Genomic DNA, 14517 nt, shown 5'->3' with positions numbered 1-14517 from the left:
TTAGAAATGCTAGTAAATCACAAAACACATACGCTATAACTGTGGGCACACATCGGATGTTAGGAGTCTTAGATGTAAATGGAGATGCTACGGATGCTTCAGCCTCAGAAAGGGAAATTCCGGTGTGGGCGGTCTTCAGAGCCCCACAGTCATTAGCTCCGTCACCACACATCGCTACATAGTACCTGTAATAGAGATTCAAATATTTAGGTCACATTTGTCAAGGTCAAGGTTGGTAGTCTATGCTCAGATGACAGTCCCCACAGCAGGCATGCAGTTCAACAGTTCAAGGTCAACAAAGGGAAAGTGAAGTGTATTGTCAATTGTCCAGATAGTTATATCAAAGGTAAATCTATTCAAGGTCAAGGTCGAAAGTCAATCAAGCTAAGCTCAAGGTTGTCGGTCAACACATTGACAATACAGTTAAAATTAAAAACAAGGATTGCAATTAATATCATAAAAGTGCAATGTACACAAGCAGACAAAACATTTTAGTGATGAAATGTTCAGAGAGATAAATCAAACATCAATCTAGCCAGGGTCAAGGTCAGATGTCAATCTAGCCAGGGTCAAGGTTGGTCTACAGTTGGCATCCTGACAACATAGTTCCTGTAACAGACAGGAGAATAGTAAGAGGTCAGCAGGGAAAGATTATGTCAGTATTGTCATGGTCTAAATATGTAGGTCAAAGTTCAATTGAAACTGGGTTTTATGTAATCATCCAGTATGCCTACCCCACTTCCTGTAGTACTTCAACAAGCTGTGCCTTCTGACTGGGAGACATCCGAGCAAACACTGACCCCCTCACTACAATCTACAACAGATTCACATAGAACCATCAATTATGCTGTACATCAATAACTGGACGAGAGTACATCAGATATACAGTAATACTAGGTACCATCAATTATACTGTACTTCAATAACTGGACGAGAGTACATCAGATATACAGTAATACAAGGTACCATCAATTATACTGTACTTCAATAACTGGACGAGAGTACATCAGATATACAGTAATACTAGGTACCATCAATTATACTGTACTTCAATAACTAGACGAGAGTACATCAGATATACAGTAATACAAGGTACCATCAATTATACTGTACTTCAATAACTGGACGAGAGTACATCAGATATACAGTAATACTAGGTACCATCAATTATACTGTACTTCAATAACTGGACGAGAGTACATCAGATATACAGTAATACAAGGTACCATCAATTATACTGTACTTCAATAACTGGACGAGAGTACATCAGATATACAGTAATACAAGGTACCATCAATTATACTGTACATCAATAACTGGACGAGAGTACATCAGATATACAGTAATACATAGAACATCAATTATACTGTACATCAATAACTGGATGAGAGTACATCAGATATACAGTAATACAAGGTACCATCAATTATACTGTACTTCAATAACTGGACGAGAGTACATCAGATATACAGTAATACAAGGTACCATCAATTATACTGTACTTCAATAACTGGACGAGAGTACATCAGATATACAGTAATACTAGGTACCATCAATTATACTGTACATCAATAACTGGACGAGAGTACATCAGATATACAGTAATACAAGGTACCATCAATTATACTGTACATCAATAACTGGACGAGAGTACATCAGATATACAGTAATACTAGGTACCATCAATTATACTGTACTTCAATAACTGGACGAGAGTACATCAGATATACAGTAATACAAGGTACCATTAATTATACTGTACTTCAATAACTGGACGAGAGTACATCAGATATACAGTAATACAAGGTACCATCAATTATACTGTACTTCAATAACTGGACGAGAGTACATCAGATATACAGTAATACAAGGTACCATCAATTATACTGTACATCAATAACTGGACGAGAGTACATCAGATATACAGTAATACTAGGTACCATCAATTATACTGTACTTCAATAACTGGACGAGAGTACATCAGATATACAGTAATACAAGGTACCATCAATTATACTGTACATCAATAACTGGACGAGAGTACATCAGATATACAGTAATACTAGGTACCATCAATTATACTGTACATCAATAACTGGACGAGAGTACATCAGATATACAGTAATACAAGGTACCATCAATTATACTGTACATCAATAACTGGACGAGAGTACATCAGATATACAGTAATACTAGGTACCATCAATTATACTGTACATCAATAACTGGACGAGAGTACATCAGATATACAGTAATACAAGGTACCATCAATTATACTGTACCTCAATAACTGGACGAGAGTACATCAGATAAACCATAATACTGAGTATGAAACAGAACATTTGTATCAAGGGAGCCCTTCACATGTCCAGGTAAATTGATGTTTAATTTTTGGAAATTCTGGTAATTTGAGCAAATGCAATAAGATTTTGAAGATCAACGAAAAAACCAACAGGCATTGGCAACATTTTTCATAATTTCATATTCTTTCAACATTGTACCATAACTTTATAAAGACACTAGAAAGAGACGTATTGTGTGTTACCTTGGGTAATACCTCCGGGAAATGCTGACGAAGAACACTCCAGGATTTCCCCGTGACTGCAAAATGAAACTTGTCATACGGGTCATCTATCTGGATGGTCATGTCCTGGGAACAAAGAAACAAAATGCTTTATGTTAACTACAAACACATTACAGTTAGATAGCTTGAAATATTTTTAAGCCAAGGCTTTTTACTTTATGTGGTCATCTGATTCTGGATAAAAAATTTCTAAGCTAATAAAATAGTTGAACATTTCATTCTGATTAACATAGTGTGCCGAAAATCAATACGGGGGTGGGTGGGGGGGTTGTTGTGGAGAAACGTAGGAACCCAGATGAATCTGCCGTGGATACAGGTGTATAAATGATTTTATAAATCAATTTATTATATTATTACTGTTGGTCTGGATGGAAGAGCATGACTTGTCTGAGGGAGGAAACCGGAGTACCCAGAGAAAACTAAGGTGGTTGAGTCTGTGACTCCCATACAATTTCATGCCCAATTAATTGGAGAGTCAAACCCCTAGGTGAAAGGCATGCATATTCCTGCCTAGCTACCCCTATCTGTACCTCTCCTAGCCACCCCTATCTGTACCCCTCTCCTAGCCACCCCTATCTGTACCCCTCTCCTAGCCACCCCTATATGTACTTCTCTCCTAGCCACCCCTATCTGTACCCCTCTCCTAGCCACCCCTATCTCTACCCCTCTCCTAGCCATCCCTATCTCTACCCCTCTCCTAGCCATCCCTATCTCTACCCCTCTCCTAGCCATCCCTATCTGTACCTCTCTCCTAACCACCCCTATCTGCACCTCTCTCCTAGCCACCCCTATCTGTACCTCTCTCCTAGCCACCCCTATCTGTACCTCTCTCCTAGCCACCCCTATCTGTACCTCTCTCCTAGCCACCCCTATCTGTACCCCTCTCCTAGCCACCCCTATCTGTACCTCTCTCCTAGCTACCCCTATCTGTACCCCTCTCCTAGCCACCCCTATCTGTACCCCTCTCCTAGCCACCCCTATCTGTACCCCTCTCCTAGCCACCCCTATATGTACTTCTCTCCTAGCCACCCCTATCTGTACCTCTCTCCTAGCCACCCCTATCTGCACCTCTCTCCTAGCCACCCCTATCTGCACCTCTCTCCTAGATACCCCTATCTGCACCTCTCTCCTAGACATCCCTATCTGTACCTCTCTCCTAGCCACCCCTATCTGTACCTCTCTCCTAGCCACCCATATATGTACTTCTCTCCTAGCCATCCTTATCTGCACCTCTCTCCTAGACATCCCTATCTGTACTTCTCTCCTAGCCACCCCTATCTGTACCTCTCTCCTAGCCACCCCTATCTGTACCTCTCTCCTAGCCACCCCTATATGTACTTCTCTCCTAGACACCCCTATCTGTACCTCTCTCCTAGCCATCCCTATATGTACCTCTCTCCTAGCCACCCCTATCTGTACCTCTCTCCTAGCCACCCATATATGTACTTCTCTCCTAGCCACCCTTATCTGCACCTCTCTCCTAGACATCCCTATCTGTACTTCTCTCCTAGCCACCCTTATCTGCACCTCTCTCCTAGACATCCCTATCTGTACTTCTCTCCTAGCCACCCCTATCTGTACCTCTCTCCTAGACACCCCTATCTGTACCTCTCTCCTAGCCATCCCTATATGTACCTCTCTCCTAGACATCCCTATCTGTACCTCTCTCCTAGCCATCCCTATATGTACCTCTCTCCTAGACACCCCTATCTGTACCTCTCTCCTAGACATCCCTATCTGTACTTCTCTCCTAGACACCCCTATCTGTACCTCTCTCCTAGCCATCCCTATATGTACCTCTCTCCTAGCCACCCCTATCTGCACCTCTCTCCTAGACACCCCTATCTGCACCTCTCTCCTAGACATCCCTATCTGTACCTCTCTCCTAGCCACCCCTATCTGTACCTCTCTCCTAGCCACCCTTATCTGTACCTCTCTCCTAGCCACCCGTATATGTACTTCTCTCCTAGCCACCCCTATCTGTACCTCTCTCCTAGCCACCCCTATCTCTACCCCTCTCCTAGCCACCCCTATCTGTACCTCTTTCCAAGCCACCCCTATCTGCACATCTCTCCTAGCCACCCCTATCTGTACCTCTCTCCTAGCCACCCCTATCTGCACCTCTCTCCTAGACACCCCTATCTGCACCTCTCTCCTAGATACCCCTATCTGTACCTCTCTCCTAGCCATCCCTATCTGTACCTCTCTCCTAGCCACCCCTATCTGTACCTCTCTCCTAGCCACCCCTATATGTACCTCTCTCTTAGCCACCCCTATCTGTACCTCTCTCCTAGCCCTCCCTCCCCCGCCCCCAATCTTAAGAAGATTTAATAAACTGACCTCTCCAGTAAATATTTCCTCAACTTTCCTGTTACGGTCATCAGCATACACAAATTCTAGCTGTGGGTTTGACTGTGTGTTATCCCCAGGAAGGTAAAATGCTTCAGCCAGGATAATTTTGTCCGGTGCGTCTACCATTCCACACTCTCGTGCCACACTCAGGGCTGTCAGTATGTTGTCTCCTACACAATATTCACAGGCAAGGTAAGAATCAATTTAAATGTAAATAAAAGAAAAAAAGAAAGAAGAAAAAAAAAAAAACTAGAAACAAGCCCTTATTTTTAGTTTGCTTATTTTTGTTCTTCATTGGTCAGGAAAAGTTTAATCAGTTCCATCATATGTTCTATTTTTTGTCAGTCAACAATGTTAACTGACAAAAAAAAAATTCATATGTTTAAATAAATTTTTACTAGACAAGAATTCTTGACTTAAATCTATATTGTTCTTCTTTGAATATTGCCAAAAAAACTTCAGTTAAAGTATGCACAAAAATATAGGGTCAGTAATGTTAGCGAAAACACAGATATCTTTTTTAGGCCTAGTTAAACAATACAGGTAAAGAACAAATCAGAAATTACCAGCCCTATTACAGGTAAATTATGTTACTGAATTTTATTATGTTAACTTACCTGTGACCATGATAGTTCGAATGTTTGCCTCACGAAGCTGACAAATGACTGGCGATGTCTCTTGTTTTAACTTGTTTTCCATGATGAGAAGTCCAAGAAACAGTAGATCTTTCTCTACTTGTTCTCTGAAGAGACAATCAAGATAAAGAAAAACACTCACAAGCATTCTAGAAAGGTGACAGTCATTTGACACAAAACAGTCTTCTCACAAAGCTATTTAACAGCCAAACATATTAAGTTGATGAAAAAAAAAGAAAAATTGAAAAAAAAAACAAAAAACAAAAAACAAAAAAAAATAGAAAATTAGAAAGAAAAAAAAGGGAAGAAAATTGCTATTTCTGTATCCCAGACTACTTCTGATTTTTTTTATACTACACTTGATGATTTGAGAATTTGAGAATTTCTGACAAGTTATGAATTATTTATATCAAGATCTAAGAATTCAGATAGATTCTTACCTCTGCATCCTCTGTATTTTAACATAGTTTATTTTAGAAGAAAGTGGTTTCCAAGCCAAAGCAATCACACGGTAACCATGTTGGGTATATGAACTCAGTACACTTTGGAAGTTATCAGGCACTGGAAATAAAAAAAGGAATTTTATATAACACAGGTGATAAAACAATTCATGGAAATATTTGTTTAAATTTTAACATTTCCAATTCAACATAATATTTTTATTATCAATACTAAATTAAATATTTGGGAGCCAATTTATACAAAATAATTATTCTATAAATCTAGAAGCAAATTTCCTAAAATGAAACTTTCGATGAAGACGGGCTGAAGCAGGATTTAACTTCTGAAATCAGTGTAAAGATTTCCATCAATTATTAATTTTCCAATTTCTTACAGGATCGATATTGATGTAAAAAGATATATATATGGTCTAGTAAGTAATAACGACGGTATAAACCAATATAGGTACTGGATCCTAACAAACCAATGTTGGATGCGTATTACTAGAAATAGATATATGTCAAGTAGTAATAACGACAGTACAGACAATTAAATTGTCGAATTTTCCAGGCAATCTGGCCCTTTATCAAGACACGGGTAAATTACATTATATTTATGTAACTGTTCCATGTTCTATGTCTATATGTGATCGTATATAATTTACCTGTGTCTTGATAAAGGGGCAGATTGCCTCGAAAATTTGACAATTTACTTGTCTGTACTGTCGTTATTACTACTTGACATAGATATATATATATATATTCTCAGTTTTCAGCAAAACAACTCTTAAGTTGAATTATATATCAATTAAATGAATTAAGAAATTCCTTACATTGTTTTATTTTCACTCTCATAATTGTTGAGAGATATTTTACAACTGTTATTTGCCAAATCATTATTACCATACTGATAATAATCAACTACAGATTTTCATTATACAAACATTGCATTTCTCACATAATTCTCAAGGCACAAAAATCATTTTTTCATTCCACATCACTGGTAAATTAATAGACAATGTTTTTGTGTGGAAATATCTTAGATCCTAATTATATATTTAAAGGATGCAGATCGAGACTTTTAATTATAACAATGTAACAGTTGGTCTAAACTGGAAACTATTTCCCTTTAAACAACCAATTTAAATGCTCAAACTTATTATTTTATAATAACTTTCTTTAAAAATTACTACAGTTACCAATGACAAGGATACCGTCAGATATTTGATGATACATTATCACATGGGTTGCAAAACATTAAATACTGATTTTCAGGTAAAGCTTGTAACTAGATCTTGTCATGGTGTTCACATTACCTGTGTTTGGTCGGCAGAGGCTGGCGATCATCTCGGGGGCGCCTTTACAGTAAAGTTCAAAGTTAGGCGACTGGAGCTGTCTAACGATGACCGACATTCGTTGTAGGCTAGAACTGAAGGTGAACTGACGCAGGATTCCATACTCCTCTTTTTGGTGTGGGTCCACCTGTCATATATAATGTTAAGTGCAAGTTAAAAACGTTTGATGATGGATCTAATTGTTCAGGGCTATTACGCGTTATACTGTCACAGTAAAACACATGGATGAAATTGATGGAATCTCAAAATACTGATTCAGTTATTTTTGCAAAAAATTAACACTGACTTTGGCAAAATATTCCGGAAATACTGAATTACGTATAATAATAATATTGAAAACTCGCCAATCAAAATACAATTATATCCTATGGAAGTACAAAAAAAAAGATATTATTCTTTGCTTGCTGGGTGCACGTGCTTATCAGGAGAAAATGTGACCGTAATACATGCTTCTGTTTGTCCATGAGTTAAATTACTTGTTGGTCTCTGACAAACTTGGGGGCTTCCCATTTGGTAGATATTCTACTGGAATAGCACTTATTACATGACAGATGATCAAAAATTGTTACAGTAATTTTTATAATATTGCCTTAAAGTTTATCTTCATAATATTGTCCTGTAACAATGACTTTTACATACATATCATGCCATGACTGAGTTAAGCTACGAGTCCACATCCCCCTTCAAACTGTGGTGATGATAGCAGTAAATGACGAATTTCAGATCGTTAATTCTCCCCAAGACCACTGGCTCATAAAGATGTCTGTACCTTATCAGCAAAGTCGATAGTTTCCTTGAGCACATCCGGTGATTTAGAGGGATACACAATGGTTGGCACCATCATATCAAATCTGTTAGCCTCCTCCTGGCCCGGCTCCTCCAGGTCCTGTCAACAGTAACACAGGCTTACCATTAACAACAGATCACTGTTGATTCCATACACTGAATCATAGGCTACACTCAATGAAGACAGACACTACTACATGATTATGTAACTCAATTAGCCTTTCTTGTGTAGGGTAAAATATGTCTGCACCAAACATCTCAGCGATCAAGATATTTGTTTAGGATTGGACAGATTTTCAGATAATATCACACTTTGTATATAATACAGTAGTTAAATACAGATTTTGTTCTTTGGTCTAGACATGTAGTAAGTATATACAACTTTTTTTTAAAGAAGATCTTGCTATATTAATTTTGTACAATGATCTGCTATTATATGCTGTACAACTACCTCATGATAATACAAATCAGCTTAATAAAACCAAATTATACTTAATCTTCACAGGGTTAGATCTAACAGCAAAAATATGTTAACAAGTGGCACAGGGGCCTTAAAAGTCACCTGAGTTCTGATGTGTACACTGATAAAATAACCCAACATCAAACACACCTCAGGCCTGTGACCTTGAAATAGGTCAAGGTCATTCAATTGAACTAACTTAGTATCCCATGTCCCAGCATTCTACTGGTAAAATATCATGACCCTGGGTCTTTGTTATTTATTTTTTGTTTAACGTCCTATTAACAGCCAGGGTCATTTAAGGACGTGCCAGGTTTTGGAGGTGGAGGAAAGCTGGAGTACCCGAAGAAAAACCACCGGCCTACGGTCAGTACCTGGCAACTGCCCCACGTAGGTTTCGAACTCGCAACCCAGTGGTGGAGGGCTAGTGTTAAAGTGTCGGGACACCTTAACCACTCCGCCACCGCGGCCCCAATTTTTACTGAGAAGAAGCCATTTAAAGATTTTAAGACATATGACTCCTGTGACCTTGAAAAAAGGTTAAGGTCATTCAATTGAACAAACTTGGTAGCCCTTTATCTGCTACTGGCCCAATACCATGACACCGGGCCTCTTGGTTATTGAGAAGAAATCAAAAATGTATTTTGTTTACTCACAGACGATGCATGACAAAAGGCGATTGCAATAGATCATCTGATGTCTCAGGTGACCAAAAACTAAGTTCAAATACAAAGCCTGTAAATTCAAATCGTAACATATACATAATGAGCTAGGGTTAATCCTTACCCAGCCTACAGATGAGAACATAATGAGGTCGAGGGGATCTCCACTGAGGACACCATCTATCTTAGTCAGCGAGTGGCACGTCGCCATACACACTAGCACCGAACCCTTGGTAACATCGGACATATCCCGGATCTCATCATGGAAACTAGAAAGAAGATTTACTAAATTAATAAATTAATGGAAAATTTTGTTGGCAGCAATGATCATAAAGGCAAACATTTGGGTGATACTGAATCATGACAATATAATGTCTAATATAGGTTAAAAAATCTACACCTGGTCAGAAGTTAAATGATCTAAGATATTTCTTCACAAAGACATTGTTAACTTTAATTGATGTAACAGATTCTACGCTGTCTGCAATCAAACTTAATTTAACCTCAAATATAACGCAAAAAATGTGAATTTTGTTAGAAAGTGGTAGTTAATTATTACCGGTGCAAAAGAAAAACTGAAAGATACTCTGCCCACATACATGTGATCTTAGACTGACCCAATAGCTACACGTGCACCTTTTAAGCGTGAGGCAAAATTGAACAATAACCAGACTTTAGTTTCTAATATCCTTTCAGAGGTTGACACCCCTTCAACCTCTGAAAGGATATTAGAAACTAAAGTCTGGGAGTTGAACATATGGGAGTTGTCTTTCTTCACACAGAAAAAAGACACTTGTCATACTTCACAACTACTTACCAGGCATCTTCTGACGGTACCACACCCTGCATCATGAGTCCATCTTCTGTCAGAGTACCAGTCTGCAACATAAATCTCAGACTGTACCAGTGCAGGGTTCATATGGATTATGTCAAACCTAATTCGAGGCCATTTCAAGGCTTTTTCAATGTCTTAATTAAATATCCAAGGCCCATTTTACCCGTCATCTAAGTCATCTTGAGAGGGAACAAGAGAACAAAAAAGCAACTTATAGCTATCCACTTGATCAAAATACAACTTGACATGGTTATTATAAATGTTTGTAGGGGAAGCTGCAACGACAAAGTTGAATCCAAATGATCAGTGGCCAGGGTTTCATTTATCCTAATGAACCTTTAATATTCAAGGACTTTTCAAGGCTGTAAACCAATTTTCAAGGCTTTTCAAGGCCCGGAATGATATTCAAGGATTTTCAAGGCCCAAGGTGAAATTCAAGGCTTTCTCAAGGCCCGTGCTAACCCTGCAGTGATACTGCGGTGATTTGTGCCCACATTCTGCACCATTTAGGACAATTTCTATGTTGCGAAAACATATGCCTAGGGGCCTGTTTATTATAAGAGACAAACAGGTTTATCATTTAATTTAAATGTATTTTTTTTACACGTCAATCCAGACAGCCTCGCAGACATTAATACTGGCCATCAAAGTCTTTATCAAGTCAATCTCATCTGAAAGCAACATGGTTAAATCACTAGGCCTGTCCGATTTTCATAACAAACAACCCTGGTCCAACCGTTTGGACGTCAACAAATGAAAAAAGCCCTAGATATATATTTTTATAAAATTAGAAATAAAATTAAAAGTTATAATTCCATGAGATTATTCCTTGTAAGCAAATGAGTGACAGAATATTACAAACCTAAAATATCCATGATACAGTCTTACAGGAACACAAAACTGCAACGGGTTTTGATTTTGTTTTAAGGCCCGTCAACAACTGGAGTCACTAAGGACTATTCCAACAGGTAGGAAAACTCTAATAACAGTACATACCTTGTCAAAGCACACAGCATTCAGACTACCAGCGATGTTGATGGCCCGTGGACTGATGCAGTAGATACCATGAGACTTAAGACGACGCTGAGCGAAGATGATGCCCACAGTGAGGGCAGCTGGTAGTGCGGGCGGTACGGTGATAGTAATGATGTCGAGGGAGTGAAGGGCGATGTCTTTTGCATCCTCACCGTACTGGATCTACAACAGGTCATATCTCAGTAAACTGTCATATCTCAGTAAATTAACACATGCCAAATCATCAGTATTAACTTCAAAGTTTTTTATTATAGTCGATCAGGATTAACTCACTTTCCTATAAATCTTAAACTTTCTAGTACAAATATGCAATATCAGGTCACAAAAATGGATGATGGCCACTTCAAATCAACTTTAGTAGTTCTTTTGGAATTGGAATCTGTAGTTCTAAAATAATACAACAAAATGATACTTCTGTGTTCGACTTGTACATTAAATATGTCAAACACTTATTATAGGTATTATTCTGCTGTATTTGTATTATTCTCCCGTATTTATATTAAGATTGTTGCAAAGCAGGTCTACAGGATAATTTTTTCATATTAAATTAGGAAATTACGAGGGATAACATATGATTGCTCTGTTGCTCCCTACCTCTAATATAATGGTGTAAATGAAGCCTAAGGCTGCGATTAAAGCCAGCACACCCACAAAAATGTAGGTGTCTCGCTCAAATTTGAAGTCGACAGGTTTGGGATACAGGATGGAGCGTACAAGTTCACCTTTGGCTGTAGAAAACCCTTAAAAAACAGAAATCACACACACGATTCAGTCAAATTCTTAATACACAAAGCAATCAGGATAGAAAAAAGCTTAAATGGGATATTAGATTTTTAGAGTTCAGCATTTATCGACAATGTGCTACAGTCATGGGATTTTTTGCATATCTTTTTCAAGTGCATAATACTGTATACATAATTGTTAAATTTCATGGGGTTTATATTTTGTGGCTTTGGAGTAAGACCTAGTTGACAAGGCTTTCTACCACAGCCCAGACTCTCTTGTTACCATAGTAATTTATCTGTCCTAACTACCAAAGCCCAGACTCTCTTGTTACCATAGTAATTTATCTGTCCTAACTACCACAGCCCAGACTCTCTTGTTACCATAGTAATTTATCTGTCCTAACTACCACAGCCCAGACTCTCTTGTTACCATAGTAACTTACCTGTCCTAACTACCACAGCCCAGACTCTCTTGTTACCATAGTAACTTACCTGTCCTAACTACCACAGCCCGGACTCTCTTGTTACCATAGTAACGTGTCTGTATGATATGTGTGCCACAGAACAGGACATGCCGTGCATGCTCTTTGATGTCAAAGGTCGTTGTTAACTGTTCACCCGGTTTCACAAGCTTAGGGTTTGGGAGAGGGGTCTTAGTGACCGGAACACTCTCTCCTACAAAATAGAAATACAGCAATTTACATTACATGTAATACTTTAACATTACCTGTGATACATTATTGTATTTTTTTTGTTATCAGTATTTTTCATAATATGCGAATGTACAGTGTATAATCAATGTTTGTTTGCTGGGTTTATCGCCTCGTGAACAACCATTTTGAGGCGGGGTCTCCTTGTTGTAGTTGGTGACTACCTTACTGAACAACATATGGGAGGATTGTTGTATGTCATCCAGATCAATTAGGGTAAAGTTTCTTGCCCAAGGGCACAACCACAATAGCACAGACCAGCCCGTTTCTCAGCTTCCCTAGAAGCAAAAACCGACACAGGCAGGGAACGCCAGACCACAATACAATCAATTATCATGACAATTTTTGATTACATGAAATAAAGAAAAGTTCACATCCATGCATGTAAAGTGTGTAAATATTGTAATTCCTTAACGTTAAATGACCAACTAACTAGTAGTTGTCACTCCTGATTTACTGGCCATGGGCTCTGAACCATAAACAAAATATACTTTTAATGTCATCTTATTTGACCTTAACATTGAAACGTTGCTTATTTATATCATGAAGGTCAGATGGAAGCAGAGCACACAGGACATATTTTGGGAGACTTCAGAGTTTGTTTTCATTCACTCCATGAATAAAGACTTCTACTACAATATCTATATCTATAAAGATCCATAAGAAAGATACCATTATAGTAAGGTTTGCTGGTGACAAATTGATATTTCTTGGAGTTGGGATGCTTCCAGTAGGTTTGGCAATAGTTTAAACCTACGCAAATCCCTCTAGAGCACGAGAAATAGCAAAAGAAATTTTTTCTTGATCGGTAGCACTTTGGATAAGTAAAAGGTTATATCTTACACAATCAAGTTATTGCTAGTGTCCTCTCCATTACATATCGTTCTGTTATCTTCCTATACATAACCAGTGCAGCATGTGTACACAGTGTACAAGGCATTTTGGGTGTCAATCTATCTAGTATTTGGTTTGATTTATTTTTGTTTAACATCCAATTAACAGCCAGGGACATTTAAGGATGTGCCAGGTTTTGGAGGTGGAGTAGTACCCGATGAAAAATCACCAGCCTACGGTCAGTACCAGGCAACTACCCATTCCATATGGGTTTTGAACTCACGACCCAGAGGTGGAAGGCTAGTGATAAAATGTCGAGACACCTTAACCACTTGGCCACCATGGCATTTTGTGAATGATATTTATAAAACATATACTATCTGCTATTTTGGCATCTCATTAATTGTGAATCTCAAAATTGATACACAGCTGAAATATGGTGGAATGCAATCCCTATGAGGCTAATTTGATATTATATATTGTAATGCAAACAAACACGATCTCATTTTATTATCAGAAGCTTGTGATTACATGTCACAACACCTACCTGTGAGCATGCTCTCGTCAACAATGCAGTTTCCAGCGACGAGGACAGCATCACACTGCATGACACAGCCATGGCGCGGAATCTCTATAACATCTCCCGGGATAAGGTCCTCTGATTGGATGTTACAGGCTGCAAACAAAGACTCATCTCATCAGGGTTTATATCAGTCTATAGATTAGGTTGGCAAACTCATTTATTTACTTTACACATCATTTGGCCAGGAGGGTATTATCCACATAATATTAAAGTATTAATGACATTTATTTGTTCGTTTGCTGAGTTTATCGTCCCGTACAGCCAGGGTCATTTTGCTGCGGGGTCTCCTTGTAGTAGCTGGTGACTACCTCACCAAACAACATGCGGGAGGCCCTTGACACGCCCTCCAGATATCAGGTATCATAGACCTACACCTCCTTGGACCAAACTGGAGTTATCAGTTTACATATCAGCAATTTATCAATATAGACATTTCAGCAATTTATCAATATAGACATTTCAGCAATTTATCAATATAGACAGTTTTTTATTAACAAATGCTTTAAATTTCCAAACCAAAT

The 14517-nt window shown here is 38.4% G+C and overlaps 1 protein-coding gene across 1 annotated transcript in view; it reads right to left on the bottom strand.

Moving 5' to 3' along the window:
- Nucleotides 1–14517, bottom strand: part of LOC117314679 (probable cation-transporting ATPase 13A3) — a 41604-nt gene that overhangs the window by 8275 nt on the left and 18812 nt on the right. The window contains exons 12-25 of the mRNA XM_033868768.1: nt 13961–14089; nt 12362–12544; nt 11739–11884; nt 11106–11306; nt 10092–10153; nt 9399–9543; nt 8136–8252; nt 7328–7493; nt 6012–6132; nt 5554–5678; nt 4925–5106; nt 2546–2650; nt 735–814; nt 33–185 (exon numbers count right to left, since the gene is read on the bottom strand). Of these exons, the coding sequence (XP_033724659.1) occupies nt 33–185; nt 735–814; nt 2546–2650; nt 4925–5106; nt 5554–5678; nt 6012–6132; nt 7328–7493; nt 8136–8252; nt 9399–9543; nt 10092–10153; nt 11106–11306; nt 11739–11884; nt 12362–12544; nt 13961–14089 (1915 nt within the window). The remainder of the gene's footprint in view (nt 1–32; nt 186–734; nt 815–2545; nt 2651–4924; nt 5107–5553; nt 5679–6011; nt 6133–7327; nt 7494–8135; nt 8253–9398; nt 9544–10091; nt 10154–11105; nt 11307–11738; nt 11885–12361; nt 12545–13960; nt 14090–14517) is intronic.

This window comes from Pecten maximus, chromosome 16, assembly GCF_902652985.1.
Source record: "Pecten maximus chromosome 16, xPecMax1.1, whole genome shotgun sequence".
Taxonomy (NCBI): domain Eukaryota; kingdom Metazoa; phylum Mollusca; class Bivalvia; order Pectinida; family Pectinidae; genus Pecten; species Pecten maximus.
This window is presented reverse-complemented; position numbering and strand designations above follow the sequence as displayed.